This window comes from Tympanuchus pallidicinctus, unplaced genomic scaffold, assembly GCF_026119805.1.
Source record: "Tympanuchus pallidicinctus isolate F22 unplaced genomic scaffold, pur_lepc_1.0 scaffold27, whole genome shotgun sequence".
Taxonomy (NCBI): domain Eukaryota; kingdom Metazoa; phylum Chordata; class Aves; order Galliformes; family Phasianidae; genus Tympanuchus; species Tympanuchus pallidicinctus.
In genome coordinates this window covers 1661854-1676988 of record NW_026294744.1, presented here as the reverse complement: position 1 = coordinate 1676988, position 15135 = coordinate 1661854, and the positions used below count along the sequence as shown (strand labels likewise).

General features: G+C 38.6%; 1 protein-coding gene across 6 annotated transcripts in view; it reads left to right on the top strand.

Annotated features, from left to right (window-relative positions):
* The window catches only part of CCDC91 (coiled-coil domain containing 91), a 141330-nt gene extending 127955 nt beyond the window's left edge, over nt 1–13375 (top strand). For all 6 annotated transcript variants that reach the window (XM_052690544.1, XM_052690549.1, XM_052690545.1 and 3 more), the window contains one exon: nt 11880–13375. In XM_052690544.1, coding sequence (XP_052546504.1) covers nt 11880–12002 — 123 coding nt within the window. In that variant the 3' untranslated portion in view covers nt 12003–13375. The remainder of the gene's footprint in view (nt 1–11879) is intronic.
* Nucleotides 13376–15135: the final 1760 nt, after the last annotated feature.

The window sequence follows — 15135 nt, the reverse complement described above, 5'->3', positions numbered from 1 at the left end:
GATGAAGATGTTGAAGAGCTCTGGTCCCAAGACAGACCACTGGAGGACACTGCTTGTCACCAGCCTTTACCTGGACGTAGTGCCATTCAACACAACCCTCTGTCTATGGCCTTCCAACCAATTCCTTATCCACTGAATAGTCTATCCCTCAAATCCATATCATTCCAGCTTTGAGATGAGGATGCTGTGGGAGACCAAGTCAAAGACCCTGTACAAGTCCAGATAGATGACATTGGTCACCTTGCCTTTTTCCACTGATGATGTCACTCCATCATAGAAAGCCATTAGATTGATCAGGCACAACCTTCCCTTGAGAAAGCCTTGCTGGCTGTCTCGGATCACCTGCTCATCCCTCATGTGCCTTAACACATCTTTTAGGAGAATGGGTTCCATGATCTTCCCGGCACAGAGGTGAGGCTCACTGGCCTGTTGTTCCCTCAGTCCTCCTTCCTTCCTTTGATGTAAATGAGAGTGATGTTTCCTTTTTTCCGGTCTCCATGAATGTGAGAAATACAAGAATCCTGACTGCCAGTGAAGGCTGTGGCAAAAAATTCATTTAGTACCTCAGCCTTCTCCATATCTGTCGTAGCTAGTTCTCCTTTCTCATTTACCAAAGGAGGTATGCTCTCTTTGGCCTGCCTCTTTTGGCCAATGTACTTATAGAATCTCTTCTTGTTTTTAACATCCCTCACCAAGTTCAGTTCTTGTCCATGTCTTTGCTTTTCTAATCTCCTCTCTGCAAATTCAGACAGCATCCCTGTTTTCTCCCCAGGTGCCATGCCCTGGTTTCCACAGTGGTACAGTCTCTTCTTTTCCCTCAGACTGACTTGCCAAGTCCTGTCAGTTTCCTGCTTCCCCTGCCCACTTTCTTGTTTGGAGAGATGGAGAGCTCATGTGCTCTCAGAAAGGCATCCCTGAAGAGTAGCCAACTTTCTTCCACTCTTTTGCCTCTATGGACAGCTTCCCAGGAGATCTCACCCAACAATTCCTTAACCAGCCTGAAATTTGCTCTCCCTAAGTTCAGAGTCGTGACCCCACTCTTTTCCAGGCCCATGTTCCTTGAGATCCCAACCTCAATCAGGGCATGACTGCTGCAGCCTAGGCTGCCTTCAGACTGAATGCCTTTAATGATCTCCTCTGCACTGGTGTGCATCACATCCAGCCACACTTCACCTCTTGTTGGTCTATCCAATACTTGAACCGGAAAGTTATCATCCACGCACTCAGGAGATTTCTCATGGATTCTTATGGATGCCCCATTGCCAGAGGCATTCAAAGCCAGCTGAACGTGGCTCTGGGCAGCCTGGGCTAGTGGTTAGTGACCCTGCCCACAGCTGGGGGGTTGAAACTAGGTGATCTTTATGGTCCTTTTCATGGCCATTCTATGACTCTATGATTCCTGGAACTCTTGCAGCTTGCTGTGTGATTTTCACTGCAGTTATCCAGATGATTGAAATCTCCCATTAGGAGTAGTGCCTTCAAACACGCCACCTCCTGAAGCTAAATGAAGAATGGCTCATCAGCAGGCTACCCTTGATCAGGTGGCCTGTAGTAGAGCCCCTACTACCAGATGTCCTTTATTAATTCTGTCCCTAATTCTAACCCACAGGCTCTCAACCTGCTCCATTTCTTAGAGGGAGCTCACAGTCTATCCAGTCTTTAATGTAGAGGGCAACTCTCCACCCTTCCTACCTAGCCTCTCTCTGCTATAAAGGTGATAGCCCTCTAGAGTGGTATTCTGGTTTTGTGAGTCATTCCACCATATTTCCATGACAGCAACCCGATCATAATTTTCCAAGCACATCATGATTTCCAACTTCTTATGCTTATTTCCCATGCTGCTTGCTTTAGTGTAAAGGCACTTCTATTGGCCTTTCTGACACACCACCTTTCTGTAGGGACCCTCAAATCTCCGGAAGAAATTTTTCCCCCACTGCTTCCTGAGGAGTTTTCAGACAACGGGTCAGCAATATATCCTCCTCTGAGGAGTTCCCACAGAATCCTATAGGACAGTTCAGAGGTTTTTCTCCGCAATCTCCTGGCCTGACAACAACCCCAGTCCTTTCTCTGTCCCATCACACTCAACAGTCTTCACTCATTTGATCAAGTATAAAGCTCCAGACTACTCACTCTACCCTAGGAAGTTTCATTGCACCCCCTTCCTACCTAGTTTAAAGCCTTCTCAGTGAGCCCCACTAGCTGTTGGGCTAGGATCTGTTTCTTAGATCTTAGAGATAAGTGACACCCATCTGCAGCCATTAAGACCAGGTGCTGAGTAAATTCCTCCATGGTCAAAAAACCCCAAAGTTCCTGTGGCAGCACCAGTCTCTCAGCTGCTCATTTATTACCTGGGTTTTCCTAGTCCACTCTGTGTCCGTCACTGCCCCTGAAGTGATAGGAGAACATATCAGTTGTGCTCCCACTCCCTCACAAACTGCCCTAAAGCCCTGAAGTCTTTTTTGATCATTCGCAGGCTTATCTGAGCTACTGCCTGCCTGAACTATCAGTAATGGGTAGTAATGAGAGGGGTGAATCAGAGCTGGGAGTTATGTCCTTGACTCATGCCCCAGGGAGGCAGCACACTTCCCTGCAAATCAGGTCCAGTCTGCATATGGTGCCGTCTGTTCCCATGAGGAAGGAATCAACTGCAACAATGACCCTTCTTTCTTTCTTGGCAGAGGAGATGCAGTTGACTGCCCTGCCCTCAGTGATGTCTCAGGCAAACCTTTCCACACCTCCTTGCTCACCTCCCTTTCAATTTCCAGTGCCTGAAGCCTATTTCTCAGGGAGCACCTGGGGAAGTGAGGTTGGTTGGAAAGGGGTTCACCCGTGAGTCCAAGCTGGGACTGTCTTCCAACTCTCCCCATCTCTCAGGCCCGCCCTCCCTGTGTCAGACAGTGACAGGGCAGGGGGTCCATCATTTTCAAGGGGATATCTCTATCCCCCTACAGCCTTTTTCTCTGGTATGCCAGGGAGTTACTTCACCAGTCAATCTCTCAATATTAGGTATACTGATAGCGTAGGAACAGTTAAAAATTTTGTGAAGTTGATGTTATCCACCTTAGTTTTTACTAGATGGGAAAATTAATCAGGTCAATATGATCAACTTGGATTAACTGAAACTAAAATAATCTGCAATTTTGTTTTTGTTGTTATAGGCCAACTCCTTGTCCTTTTACAAGTCTCTATTGGCAACAAGAGGATCCTTAGGAATCTTGAAGTAAAAAACATGGCTAGTGATATCTTTTTGAGCAGGCATATACAAGGCTGTCAAACTGCAAGGGAGACGTTCCACAGTGATCAACTTTATTGTAATTCTCAGGAGATGGAATTATCAGCAAAAAATCAGTAGATTGGCCAAGATCTCTTACATCTTTAGATTTTATGGTATCATTTCTTTTCTTTGATTACACTGTTGCATCAGCAGCTTTTTAAGGTGCTTCTGCAGCAGCTGCTCTGAATTTTGCTGCAGAAGTTTGGCTTCAACTTCCAAATGGAAATATTCAGTAAAATGGATCTGACCGTGAAAACATGAGCAATCCAATCAGTACTGAAGAAGTCCTTCAAGTGTGGCCTCAGAAATGCCTGTCTGGGTAGTAGAAAATTAGTTTTCTATTCCCTAAACCTTAATGATAATTACTTATTTCAATGCATAGGTGATTACTGCTGAATTAATTTACCAGATTTACTGCAGCCTGATTCCTTGTTGAGTTTCTTTTTGAGAATCTATCTACAATGGTAATATAATTTTAGATAGAGATATAGGTAATTTTAGATATAGGTATAGTTTTAGATCTGCCTTCAAGTATGTATGTTTTCATCCCATCACATCTTATAATCTGTGGTTATAATGTTTCACAGAAGCCCTGTGTAGTTTCTAGCAAGTCTTTAGCAGCCATATTAAAACATCATTTTACAGTGCCTAAAACTAACTTGGGTACTTACAACAGTAAGGACCCAGGATCTGGCAAGCCTGGATAGAAACCTGTCAGATTGTTTAGGTATCCATGGTTTAGGTGCTATTATATGTTTCCAGTTCCTACTTCCGTATCAGAGAAGGTGATCTGATGAAGATGGCCCGTAGTTACATTCTGATTTGTCTTCTGCTTTGCACCTGCCCAGCTCTCCAGCCTGTCCAGGTCTTGCTGAATGGCAGCAGAGCCTTCAGGCATGTCAGCCAATCCTCCCAACTTCGTATCATCAGCAAACTTGTTGAGGGTGGCCACTATCCCCTCATCAAGGTCACTGATGAAGATTTTGAGCAGGTACTGTACATATCAGGGACTATGTAGCAGAAACAAATGCTAACCATTTTTCTTTCAGAGATTTTGCGGACACTGCTGAGTTCCATGCTGGATAGAATCAAATGTAGCTCAGGAGTGGATACAGCATAGATTCACTCTCATAGCTCCATTTGTAACATAGTTGTAGTAACGTTCACAGAGTTATCAAATTGAGTTAAGGTGCCGAGTATTGACAGGGATAACAAAGTTATCTAGAGGATGATTGGTATCCACTGCAAATAATTTTTTTTTTCCCCCCAAATTAAACAAAATCTAGTGCCCAAAGGAAAATAAGAATTGGTCCTGTGTGACATAACATGTGGGAAGTTGAGTTTTATTTGAAACCTGCCCAGTCTAAGTGAGCATTACTAAACCCATAAGTCTATAAAACATTGAAAACAGCCTTCAAAGTAACTCCCTATTATGCTTTTCCATTAATTGAAATAAATACGGTTTTCACATAATATACAGGTGCCAAATTTAATTGCTTTGTTATTTTATTAGTGGAACTGATCTGTGCATTTCTGCTGCTCTTCAGTAATTCTACAAGAGAAGAACGGTGGGATATGACAGCATTAGGATATTTTTGCTTTAAAAATAGAAAACTATAAAAAAAGAGATCTGACTTCACTTACTTAATGAGCATTTTCATGCTTTGGATATTATGCTGTAAGGAAGACACTTGTTTTCTACAAAATCAACAAGTTTTTCCAAAAGCTTTTCTTTTGGAAGCCTTTAAAAATTAATGAGGTGCATGTCTACATGACACACGTGAGTGACTTTAATAGTGGGAGAGTCAGTAGTGTATTGAAGATTTTATAGGCATCTGAAATCAGTTTGCAGAGTCAGGACCTCAGACTTTAAGGTTATACAAGGGCATTTGATTGTATAATATATCTAGATACTTAAATACTGCTTAAATATATTTCCATATGTTTGTCTTAAGTATGTTGTATCTGAGTGCTATACGCATCAGCAATTACAGTAGCAGTACAGTAACTCTATATACTTAGCATATGGCAATAACCTGTAAATAGTTTAGTAAAGGAATCCTATGTTGCTAAGCTATTCAATAGATAGATCTACCCAGCTACACGTAAATATTTCCATTATTATTTTTGTTCTCCTAAATAATGCCCTTTTTTCACCTCTTACAGTAGTCTGAGCAGGTGCTGCAATGATTTTTAGCTCCTTTATGCATTCCTTGATTGAGAGTAAATTTTCTTCTTTTATTTATGTGAAGGAAAGTTGGCATTTTCTTACAATCTTATGTCCAACTGGGAGAGAGTAGAGATTCTGAGAGTTTTCACAGGGTGTTTTCTCACCACTTTCAGCAGACTAGGCAAATCTGTTTTAAAGATGTCTCCAACATATGGGATTATTTTAATGGTTTCACTGATCAAATTTGGAGCCTAAATTCCTTAAGGATTAGAAGTTGCAGCATTATTTATTATAAGGAGAAAAAACATTTTCACATTTCAGACTCTTTCTAGAGATTCTGTCTTGAACACTGATGACCTTCTAATGAGTAGCAGATACTCTATAAATTATAGCCATGAAGAACCTCATTTTTGTATACTTAGTAAGTGTTATCAATAGTAGAAATTCACAGGTGAACAGACAAAAATGTCCTGTCCTGGGATTAACTTGAAAATAGGCTCTGCTTCCCATATGTACCATATGGATCTGTTTTCCTTCTCATCCTTTAAAGGAATGAGAGGAACTAGTTCATTGTTTCCTCATCCAACTCACAGATTTGCAGGTTCCACTGAGTAATTTTTTGTGTGTTATATTTAATGCACTAGGGAAATTTTTAAAGCCTTCCGTTCAATCTACGGAGAGAAGGTCATGTTAGTTCACTACAAAAACTTTCTGAAACCATAGTTTTATTAGAAAATATGACTACATTGCTGAACTTCTCTAGCTGTGGAATTTTTCAGAATCATGTCTGTGGCTCATGTGTGGATTAGCTGTGAAAGAAAAAAAAAAAAAGAAAAAAGACCACAAAACATAAATCATAAAAATTGTACCAAAAATTGTACCCTCATTTTTTATTTTTCCTCAAAGAGGAATGTCTACGAATCAGACTGTGAGAAGACACCTATGAGTCTTATAATTACACTGCAATATTCTGTTGAACACTTGAGTTTGTAAGCCAATATGCAGCACAGTATATACAACGAATTTTGCACTAAGTTGCAGTAGTACATTTGAATGGATTATTCCATACTGTGAATGGGAGCAGGAAAATTCTGCAAAAGCTGAGGTAATTACACAAGAAAACTCAGTGTTTCAGAAAGAATTATGTTATTCATAAAAAGTGACTGCAGTTAAAAATTTATGTAAGATTTAAAATGCAGTCATTTCATTCACTTAGGACTGAAGTGCAGGTCATTCTTTAGAAAGACCATTTTTTTGTCTGTATTTCATAATGCAGAGTGATGTTATATGATGTTTTAGTGAACTTTTTACAAGTTATTAAAGATTTACATACAATTACAGGTACAGATTTACATACAATTAGAACAGAAATGCCTAAGTTTGAATTTGATCACAGCAATGATTGACAACAACAAAGAAGTTGTTTTACATCTAGAGTAATTGCTCCATGAACAACCCAGTGTACTTTTAATATTATATCAAGTGTGTAGAATGAGCCATTAAATAATGTTCTGTTTCTAGTGGGTCTTTAAGATTTTTTTTTTTCCTTTAGTCCTTAATTTTTAAGGACATAAGTGTTTAGGAGAAGCAGTTTTCATCATGAACACATTTGACTAATATTGTGTTCTCCATGGAGATACTTTTCAAAGTGTGGAGGAACTCGGTTAAAATGGAATTATAACCAAGATTAATTATAGTTATACACCAAATTAAATATAAAAGAAGATAAATTTACAAGAAATACAATAAAATCATCTTGATTACTTTTACCTACAGTACTGAAATGTCTTTTTTCTACTGAGGAGGACTTGGAGGACAAGAAGATGGTGAAATATGTAGGATTGTTCATATTACTAGTCACTTGGAAAATATGTGTAATGACATCATAACAGTGTCTATAAATAATTCCTTGTGGCTAATCACTATTGAATTTAAAGGAATTACCTTGGAATTAAATTCTATTCAACAGCTAACAAGCAGCTACTTGTAAGCACGAAATAGGTGAAAAGCCTTTTTATCAACTCCACTAATCTAGACGTACTAAGCTCAATCTTCAGAACACATTCTGCTACACATCAATCTAAGTGTTTTCAATTACGTGAAGTATTGATTTTACGTTTGAAATTTCCTGTCTCTTCATGAACTTGATTTTCTTTGAATGGCAAGGGTACTTTTCAGGATTTGAAGTTTTTAATTCTCTTCTAAGGATAAATAAAAACACGTATATGAATGTATTAAAATGATTTATTGATGTATTCAGTACTTTGCATCATTGTTTTGCGTAAAGAATTCGCAGGAGAGAAAACCTGATTTCTGATTTCATGATGTTTAAGAGAAGATGCTCTGCTTCATTAGATAGTAATGCCATGTTTATTCTTTATTTTTATAACATGCGTGATTGAGATCAACTTTGAAAAATTCCAGTTAAAAAGTAACAACAGTACTCAATATCTTCACTCATTTTTAGTCTCAAGTCATTGTAAACATTAAAACCTTTTAGAATTACAGAGACAGAAGAGTGAGTGGAATTGCATTTGGCTACACTAATCATCAGATTATCATTTGAAGTACTGATAAATTGTTCAGTGTACATTTTTAGAAATGTATTTGCCATTTTCTACAGCTTGAAATCTGTTGCTACTGGAAAATAATGTTGTCTGACAAATAGTTTTCAAAGATATTCATGTAAACACCTTAATAATTACACAACAGGGAAAAGTAAAGGATCTTTATGTAACAATTTTGCTTTCTTTACATCTCTGACTGAACTTTAAGCCACTGTGAGGTTAATAATAAAATGTATCTTTACTATGATTAGATCCTAATTTCGTCCTTATAACTTCATACCTGAACCTAAATTTGAGTTTTCTGTAAAATATTTTAGCATTTACTAGTAAGAGATAAAATAATTGATATATAGTAAATACTTAAAGAGTTCTGACTGCATTTCTACTTTAGCCATTTGAAATTTTTAGATGTTTGAGAAATAGTTGGTGGAGGAAGAACTAAGAATTTATGCCCTGAAAATGTGTCTATTTGTGAGTAGTTATGCTAGAAAGGGAAAACGTGAAGGATGTGAATGCTTCTAGGTCATGACATACAGAATTGGGAGCACTGAACTGGATAAATTTAATATGATTGAAAAACTTAATACTAAATACAGTGATGGTGGGATGTAGAAAATCTCCTCTCTTGTGGTAGATCAAGACCAATACAGTACATTTTTCAGTATCTGCAGGATTAAAACAGCTAACTTAATTTGGTTATATGAATACTCCATCCCTAATATGCTATTCATACTGATTATGTCTGCATATGAGTCACATTCAGTTTGAATTTACCAGATTTCCATGAATGTTTGCTTAAGTAATGACATCATTCCACGAAGTGAACAGGGCCTTCTAAATACAAAGGGACGACTGTTTAGAAAAACAAGGTTTAAATAAACCTGCTCGTTTAATTATATATTATGCAAGGAGCAACACAGTAATGTTGCGGCAGTCTTAAAAAAATCTGGCTGTTCCAAACACTTCATTAAATAATCTGTTATATAATGAAGCTTCACTGGATTTCTTTCTGTTTCCAAGTTAACTTATCCATTAATGACAATGCTCTCTTTTTGAACAGCCATTTCAATGTACTATTTTCAAAATCAGTATCATTTCACTATTGTTTTGTTTTGTGTCATGCGAAAATCCTAAGTCTTTTCTGACTGTTTAGTCAGCTACTTCAGCATGGAAAAATTTTAAAATGTACCTTTCAAGGTGAAGCTTAACTGACGAGTTCTGAACTTTTATGTTATTGAACTTACATAAACTTTTAACAATCAAGTGGCTTTATTTACAAAGGGAGACTTCCAACTAACTACTTGAGCCTCAACAAAGGTTCCTCAAATTTGTTATTAATTCATGAAGTGTAAAGTCTATCTCAAGCTTGAATAAATTCATACTGCAGCCAATAGCTGCACACATTGACCATTTACTTAGTTCTGAGTGAAATAAACTTACAGTGTACAATTGGAGTTCACTGTCTTGATACAATTAACAGCACAATATCAGAGCACACATTTGGTAAGCTACTTTAAAGAAGTACCTATTTCTGAAGAATCTGCAAGGAAAAGTTGCAAAAAAAAAAAAAAAACAATAAAAAAGAGCTTAGTCAAAGCTCTTTATCAAAGCTCAATAAAGGACTCTCTTAGTAAGAGAGTCAAGACGATGCAATATGCCATAAAAGGAAAACCACTGAAAATCAGTTTCACGTTCCAATTTCATCCAACATATCTACCAAAAGCAATAGGATTTGATGACATAATAATATTTAGAGAAATTGGATTCTCGAGAACTTTCTTAAGACGTAACATATGATTTTATATGAATTGGACTGTATCTATCCATTCCCCAGAGGGAATGGTCAAGTCAGAAGCAGAAAAACATCTGCAAGTTTCTTCATACAAAGTGTTCTTTATATTTTGGAGTAGAGAATCAAGATACCTTTCATATCAGGAGAAATCCATCATCACAGCAACAGTGTGCCCATTTTGTTCTTTGTTCTCGACTGTCTTTTATGTAGATACGGGTTCTTTAGAGCTTGGTTTAGCGTTTCCAAGTCTTTCAATTTCTTGTCAGTAGCAGCTGTTATTTAAATGAGAGGGCTGCTCTGAAAGTTATACCTCCTATTTTATTATGTTGGCCCACAATGTCAGAGGCAGATGTTGGTGGTATGGCAGTAGAGGTTGAACCTACCCAGCTAGTATTCCATTCCATTTTGTTGCTGTGTGACAGATGGCAGCAAAGTGGGGTCTGACAAAATGGCATATGAAACAAAAGTGTTTCAGAGAATTCCTCTATGCAGAAAAAAATGGAGCTCACTGACATTCGCTGATGCTTGTTGAACATTTCTGGAGACCAAACAGTGAAAGGCCGCAGACAGAGGGTGGTGGTCAATGGCTCTATGTCCAGGTGGAGGCCGGTAACAAGTGGTGTCCCCCAAGGGTCTGTCTTGGGACTGGTGCTCTTTAACATCTTTATTAATGACATCGATGAGGGAATTGAGTGCACTCTCAGCAAGTTTGCTGACGACACCAAGCTGAGTGGTGCGGTTGATACGGTGGAAGGAAGGGATGCCATTCAGAGGGACCTCGACAGGCTGGAGGGCTGGGCTCGGGTGAACCTAATGAGGTTCAACACGGCAAAGTGCAAGGTTTTGCATTTGGGCCGGAAGAACCCCAGGCACCCGTACAGGCTGGGAGGAGTGGGCCTTGAGAGCAGCTCGGCAGAGAAGGACCCCGGGGTCCTGATGGACGAGAGACTTAACATGAGCCAGCAGTGCGCTCTGGCAGCTCGAAAGGCAAATGGGATCCTGGGCTCCATCAGGAGAGGGGTGGTCAGCAGGGAGAGGGAGGTGATTGTCCCTCTCTACTCGGCTCTTGTGAGGCCCCATCTGGAGTACTGTGTCCAGGTGTGGAGCCCTCAGTGCAAGAAAGACATTGAGATTTTAGAAAGGGTCCAGAGGAGGGCGACTAAGATGATCAGAGGGCTGGAGCACCTCCCCTATGAGGACAGGCTGAGGGAGTTGGGCTTGTTCAGGCTGGAGAAGAGAAGGCTGCGGGGTGACCTCATTGCAGCCTATCAATACCTGAAGGGAACCTACACCCAGGAGGGGAGTAAACTCTTCAAAAGGGCTGACAACAGCAGGACTAGGGGAAATGGATCCAAGTTGAAGGAGGGAAGATTTAGGTTGGATGTTAGGGGGAAGTTCTTTACAAGGAGAGTAGTTAGGCCCTGGAACGGGCTGCCCAGGGAGGTTGTGGATGCCCCGTCCTTGGACGTGTTCAATGCCAGGTTGGACGGGGTCCTGGGCAACCTGATCTGAATGTGTACGTTTGGTGGCCCTGCTAGGCAGAGGGGTTGGAACTACATGATCCTTGAGGTCCCTTCCAACCCGGGTGATTCTGTGATTCTGTGATTCTGTGAATGTAAGCACAGTGAGACAGTAGGTAGTACATTTCAGTAGTGACAACAGTGACAGTGGGGCACATCTGCTGGTGCAGAATTTTATGAGCACAACATGCAGGCTCTTGTTCATCATAGGCAAAAATGCATAGCTAATGTTGGTCAGTATGTTGAAAAATAGTGTTTTGTAGCTGAGACTTTGCTCTATCAAATAGTGTTATATGTTCTTCCTGTCTGTTGTAGTTTCCATGGAAATAAATAGAAGGCATTGCTTTTGAAGTGACCTACATACATTTTATTTTGGAAAGAAATAATTGTTTAAAAGCTGATACTAAACTGTGTGTATTAAAAATTCTTTTTGTGGGTGGTTGCTGAATTTGGAGTTGGAATTTTTGTTGGTGAGTATGTATGAATTTTTGCTAATTAAATCCTAACATTTATTTCTATGTTCTCTTATTCTTTCTTTCTTTCCTTATTTCAACAGCTTGATCAAGTTATTCGTCAGAGAAATCTGTCTAGTTTGGAACTTTTCCTCTCATGTGCACAGAAACAATTAAGCAGTTTATTAAATGAAGACCCAACCGCATCACAGGAAAAGAGAGACTGACATTCTCTATACCACTGCTACAGTATGATTTGTGAACTTGCAAATAAGTTTAAAAAATGGCAAATGTCTTCATTTGGGAGTGTATCCTTGGTTCAAGATTTCTCTGAAACTATACTTGAGAGAAGTATCTGTGTATTCAGTTTGTTCTTTTAACAGGAAAAATAGTTTTTATTTAAGATTTAATTTTATTGTCTTTTCTAGTAGCCTGTGATTGAAGCTCTAGGCAACTACAGCAATGATGAAAAAATTCCCTTTCATTTCTGGTTTAAAGGTGTTATCATATCTTGATGTAATTTTTTAGTATTTCTAATTTTAAAAGAAACTGAAAAAAAATTAAATATACACACAAGTCTATCTTTATTTCTCAAGTATATGCCCAAATGCATTGACTGAAAGGAGTGTGAGAAGCTTATTAGCTCTTATCATTTTGGATGCATAAGGGAAGAATCCGTGCTGAAAGATAAGAGCTTTGACAGTCATTTCTTCAGACATTTGTAAACAACTCCAGCTCTACTGACAGAAAAAAATTAAAAACCATGCAGTGCATCATGTTAGAATAGTTCCAAACATTACTGTAACCAATGTCTGGTATGTATAAATAGAATACATTCTGTTTTACAAAGCTCAGAGACCTCAGTTTCAGGAATAAGATATACGTAATTATGTGAATATGCATACTGCACTGCTGCAGTGGAATTTCTGACAGAATAAGGAGAGCGTCATGCTGACCTCAGATGTCATTTTTAAGCCCATTGAAGGAAGTAGCAATAATGCCAGCTGACAATGGGCTTTGGATCAAGTCTGTGAATGGGAAACTCCGTGCCTATACTCTATTGATTGTAGACCTGGAACCTTAGTTTTAAAGTTCTGAATGAAATGATGCCTAGAAATATAAATAAACTGAGAATTATACCTCTGATGATGAGCTTGTCATCCAGTGGGGACCCATGGGCAATTCTTGTTATTTTTTGGTGGTTGTGATGTTTTATTCCACTTTTTTTTTTGTTTTTCCACTGGCAGTCACTTTTCATAAATTGCTTCTTTATAGCTGTAAATTCCAAATAGTTTCCTATGTGTTTGTTAATATGAAATGTGTATTGCAGACAGTTTGTTTTTATTTAAATCTTTTTCCGTGCTTACTTTTTGTAATCAAACAAAAGTTTTTGCCTTCTGTATGGCCGTGGGGTTTCACTGAATAAGTAAATGATGCAGATTTTATTAGCTAATGATCTCTCCCTCCAAATGTATGAAAATCCAGATCTTTTTGATTGACTGACCAGTTTCCTTTTCATCTGGTAAGCCAAAAGATATTTGAGTGTTGATGAGTCCAAACTATCTTGTTTACCTAGGTGGAATAAAGTATGGTAGAATTTGCTCGCACTTTGTTCTTACCATTTGTCTTCATCAGTTTTGCTACAGAAGAGTTTTATTGTGTTTCAGCAAGACGTGGTCATGGAGAAGTGGGAGAAGCTTATTGTCAGTAAGATGTTACTGATAACTATCTTCCCTAGTGGAACATCATGTGTTAGTCTCCACTCTTGGATATTGTGATTATCACATAGAACAGCAGGGATTTTTTTTCCTTACCTTTGGCACTTCTAGTGCTTTAGGTGTTCTCTCTACCCTGTGAGAAAAAATGCAGAATTAGATGACAGACATACAAAAACAGACTGGGAGCACTGACTGCTTTCAAAATTGCAAGTCTCAGAGAAGAAATTCAGATATGCAGCAGGAAAAAAAAAGAGCGAAGTAGTATACAAACTTTTAATTATGTGTTAAACTCCACCTCCTCCTTGTCATGCACAAGAGATTATTTTTAGTTTTCATTATTTCTGCCTAATCATAGTGTCACTGAGTTATCTCTAGATCTGTCTGTGTCCATGACAGGCCCACAAGCCCACTGGCTCAGAAAAAGGGAGAGTGTTGATGGCTTACAGGCCAGTTTGTCCCAGTACAGTGACTAATGGGGCAGGGCACATACAGATCCATGCCCTGGGAAAGGGAAAAGGAATGGGGGAAGGGTAGGGAGATGGGCCTAAAAACAGAACAGTGGCAGTGATCTGAGGAGGAAAGTTAATTTACTACATATTATATCAGAATGCAAGATAACACACTATAATGCAATATATAATTGGAATCGAGGCTAATACATCAAAATGAGAGAGAGAGTGTCCGATACCAATGGCTGGGGAGCATACCCATACACTGCCAGGCAGCAAGAGAGAGTGAGTCCTGTGACTTGCCAGCTTTGTCTTCCCCTCTGAACACAATGTCCTCTGTAGTGTGTAGTTCTCTTCTGAGAGCCAGGTATATTCAGAAAATTGTCGGTCCATGGAAGTGGGGCATTAACTCTTTAACTCTCAGTGCTTTACATGATGCTGTGATGTGGAATACCAATAATGAAAATCATAAAACCATGACATCATAGGAAAATAATTTGTGGAAACTTTGGTAGAGGAATGTCAGGGGAAAGTTTGCAAAACCATTCTAATTCATGGCAGGTGATATCACAGGTATTTTTTTTTTAATCACATTATATAAATAAATTTATGATATCCTGAAAAATAGCATTTTAGATAAGTTGAAAGCCTAAAGGTTCAAACTTTATCTGCCTCCAAGGCATGACTGCTAGTGCAATTAAGTTTCTATAATAAATAATCCATATTCTTTGTATCCAAGATAACATAAATAATTTTGACAAGAATTATGTGCAGTGGGAGAAGCAAGAAGCCCTAGAACTCATGCGTAGGTTCAACAAAATCTAAAATGCTCAAGCTCTTCAGTCTGCAGTCGTATAATATGCATACTATATGCATGTATATGATTATTGGCTTTATATTAGAAATTAGCTATAAACTTGTTTATATTAGAATGTGTCTAAAAGCTAAGTAAAACAGTAATCATAGATCTAGTGTATCTAATGGTGTCTTTATTAGCATCAGTCAGGCTCATCCTATTTGATAATTTTTACTTGATGATCTAGACCAGGGAAAATCAGAAAAGTGAGATTTCTAGCCAATAATTTAATGTTGCTAATGACTATTTTGATACCATACAGACCTATGCATCTGTGTTGTATTTCTGCACATTTATTTTGGCTTTCAATCTGCTTCCTTTACAGAATTATAGTTTA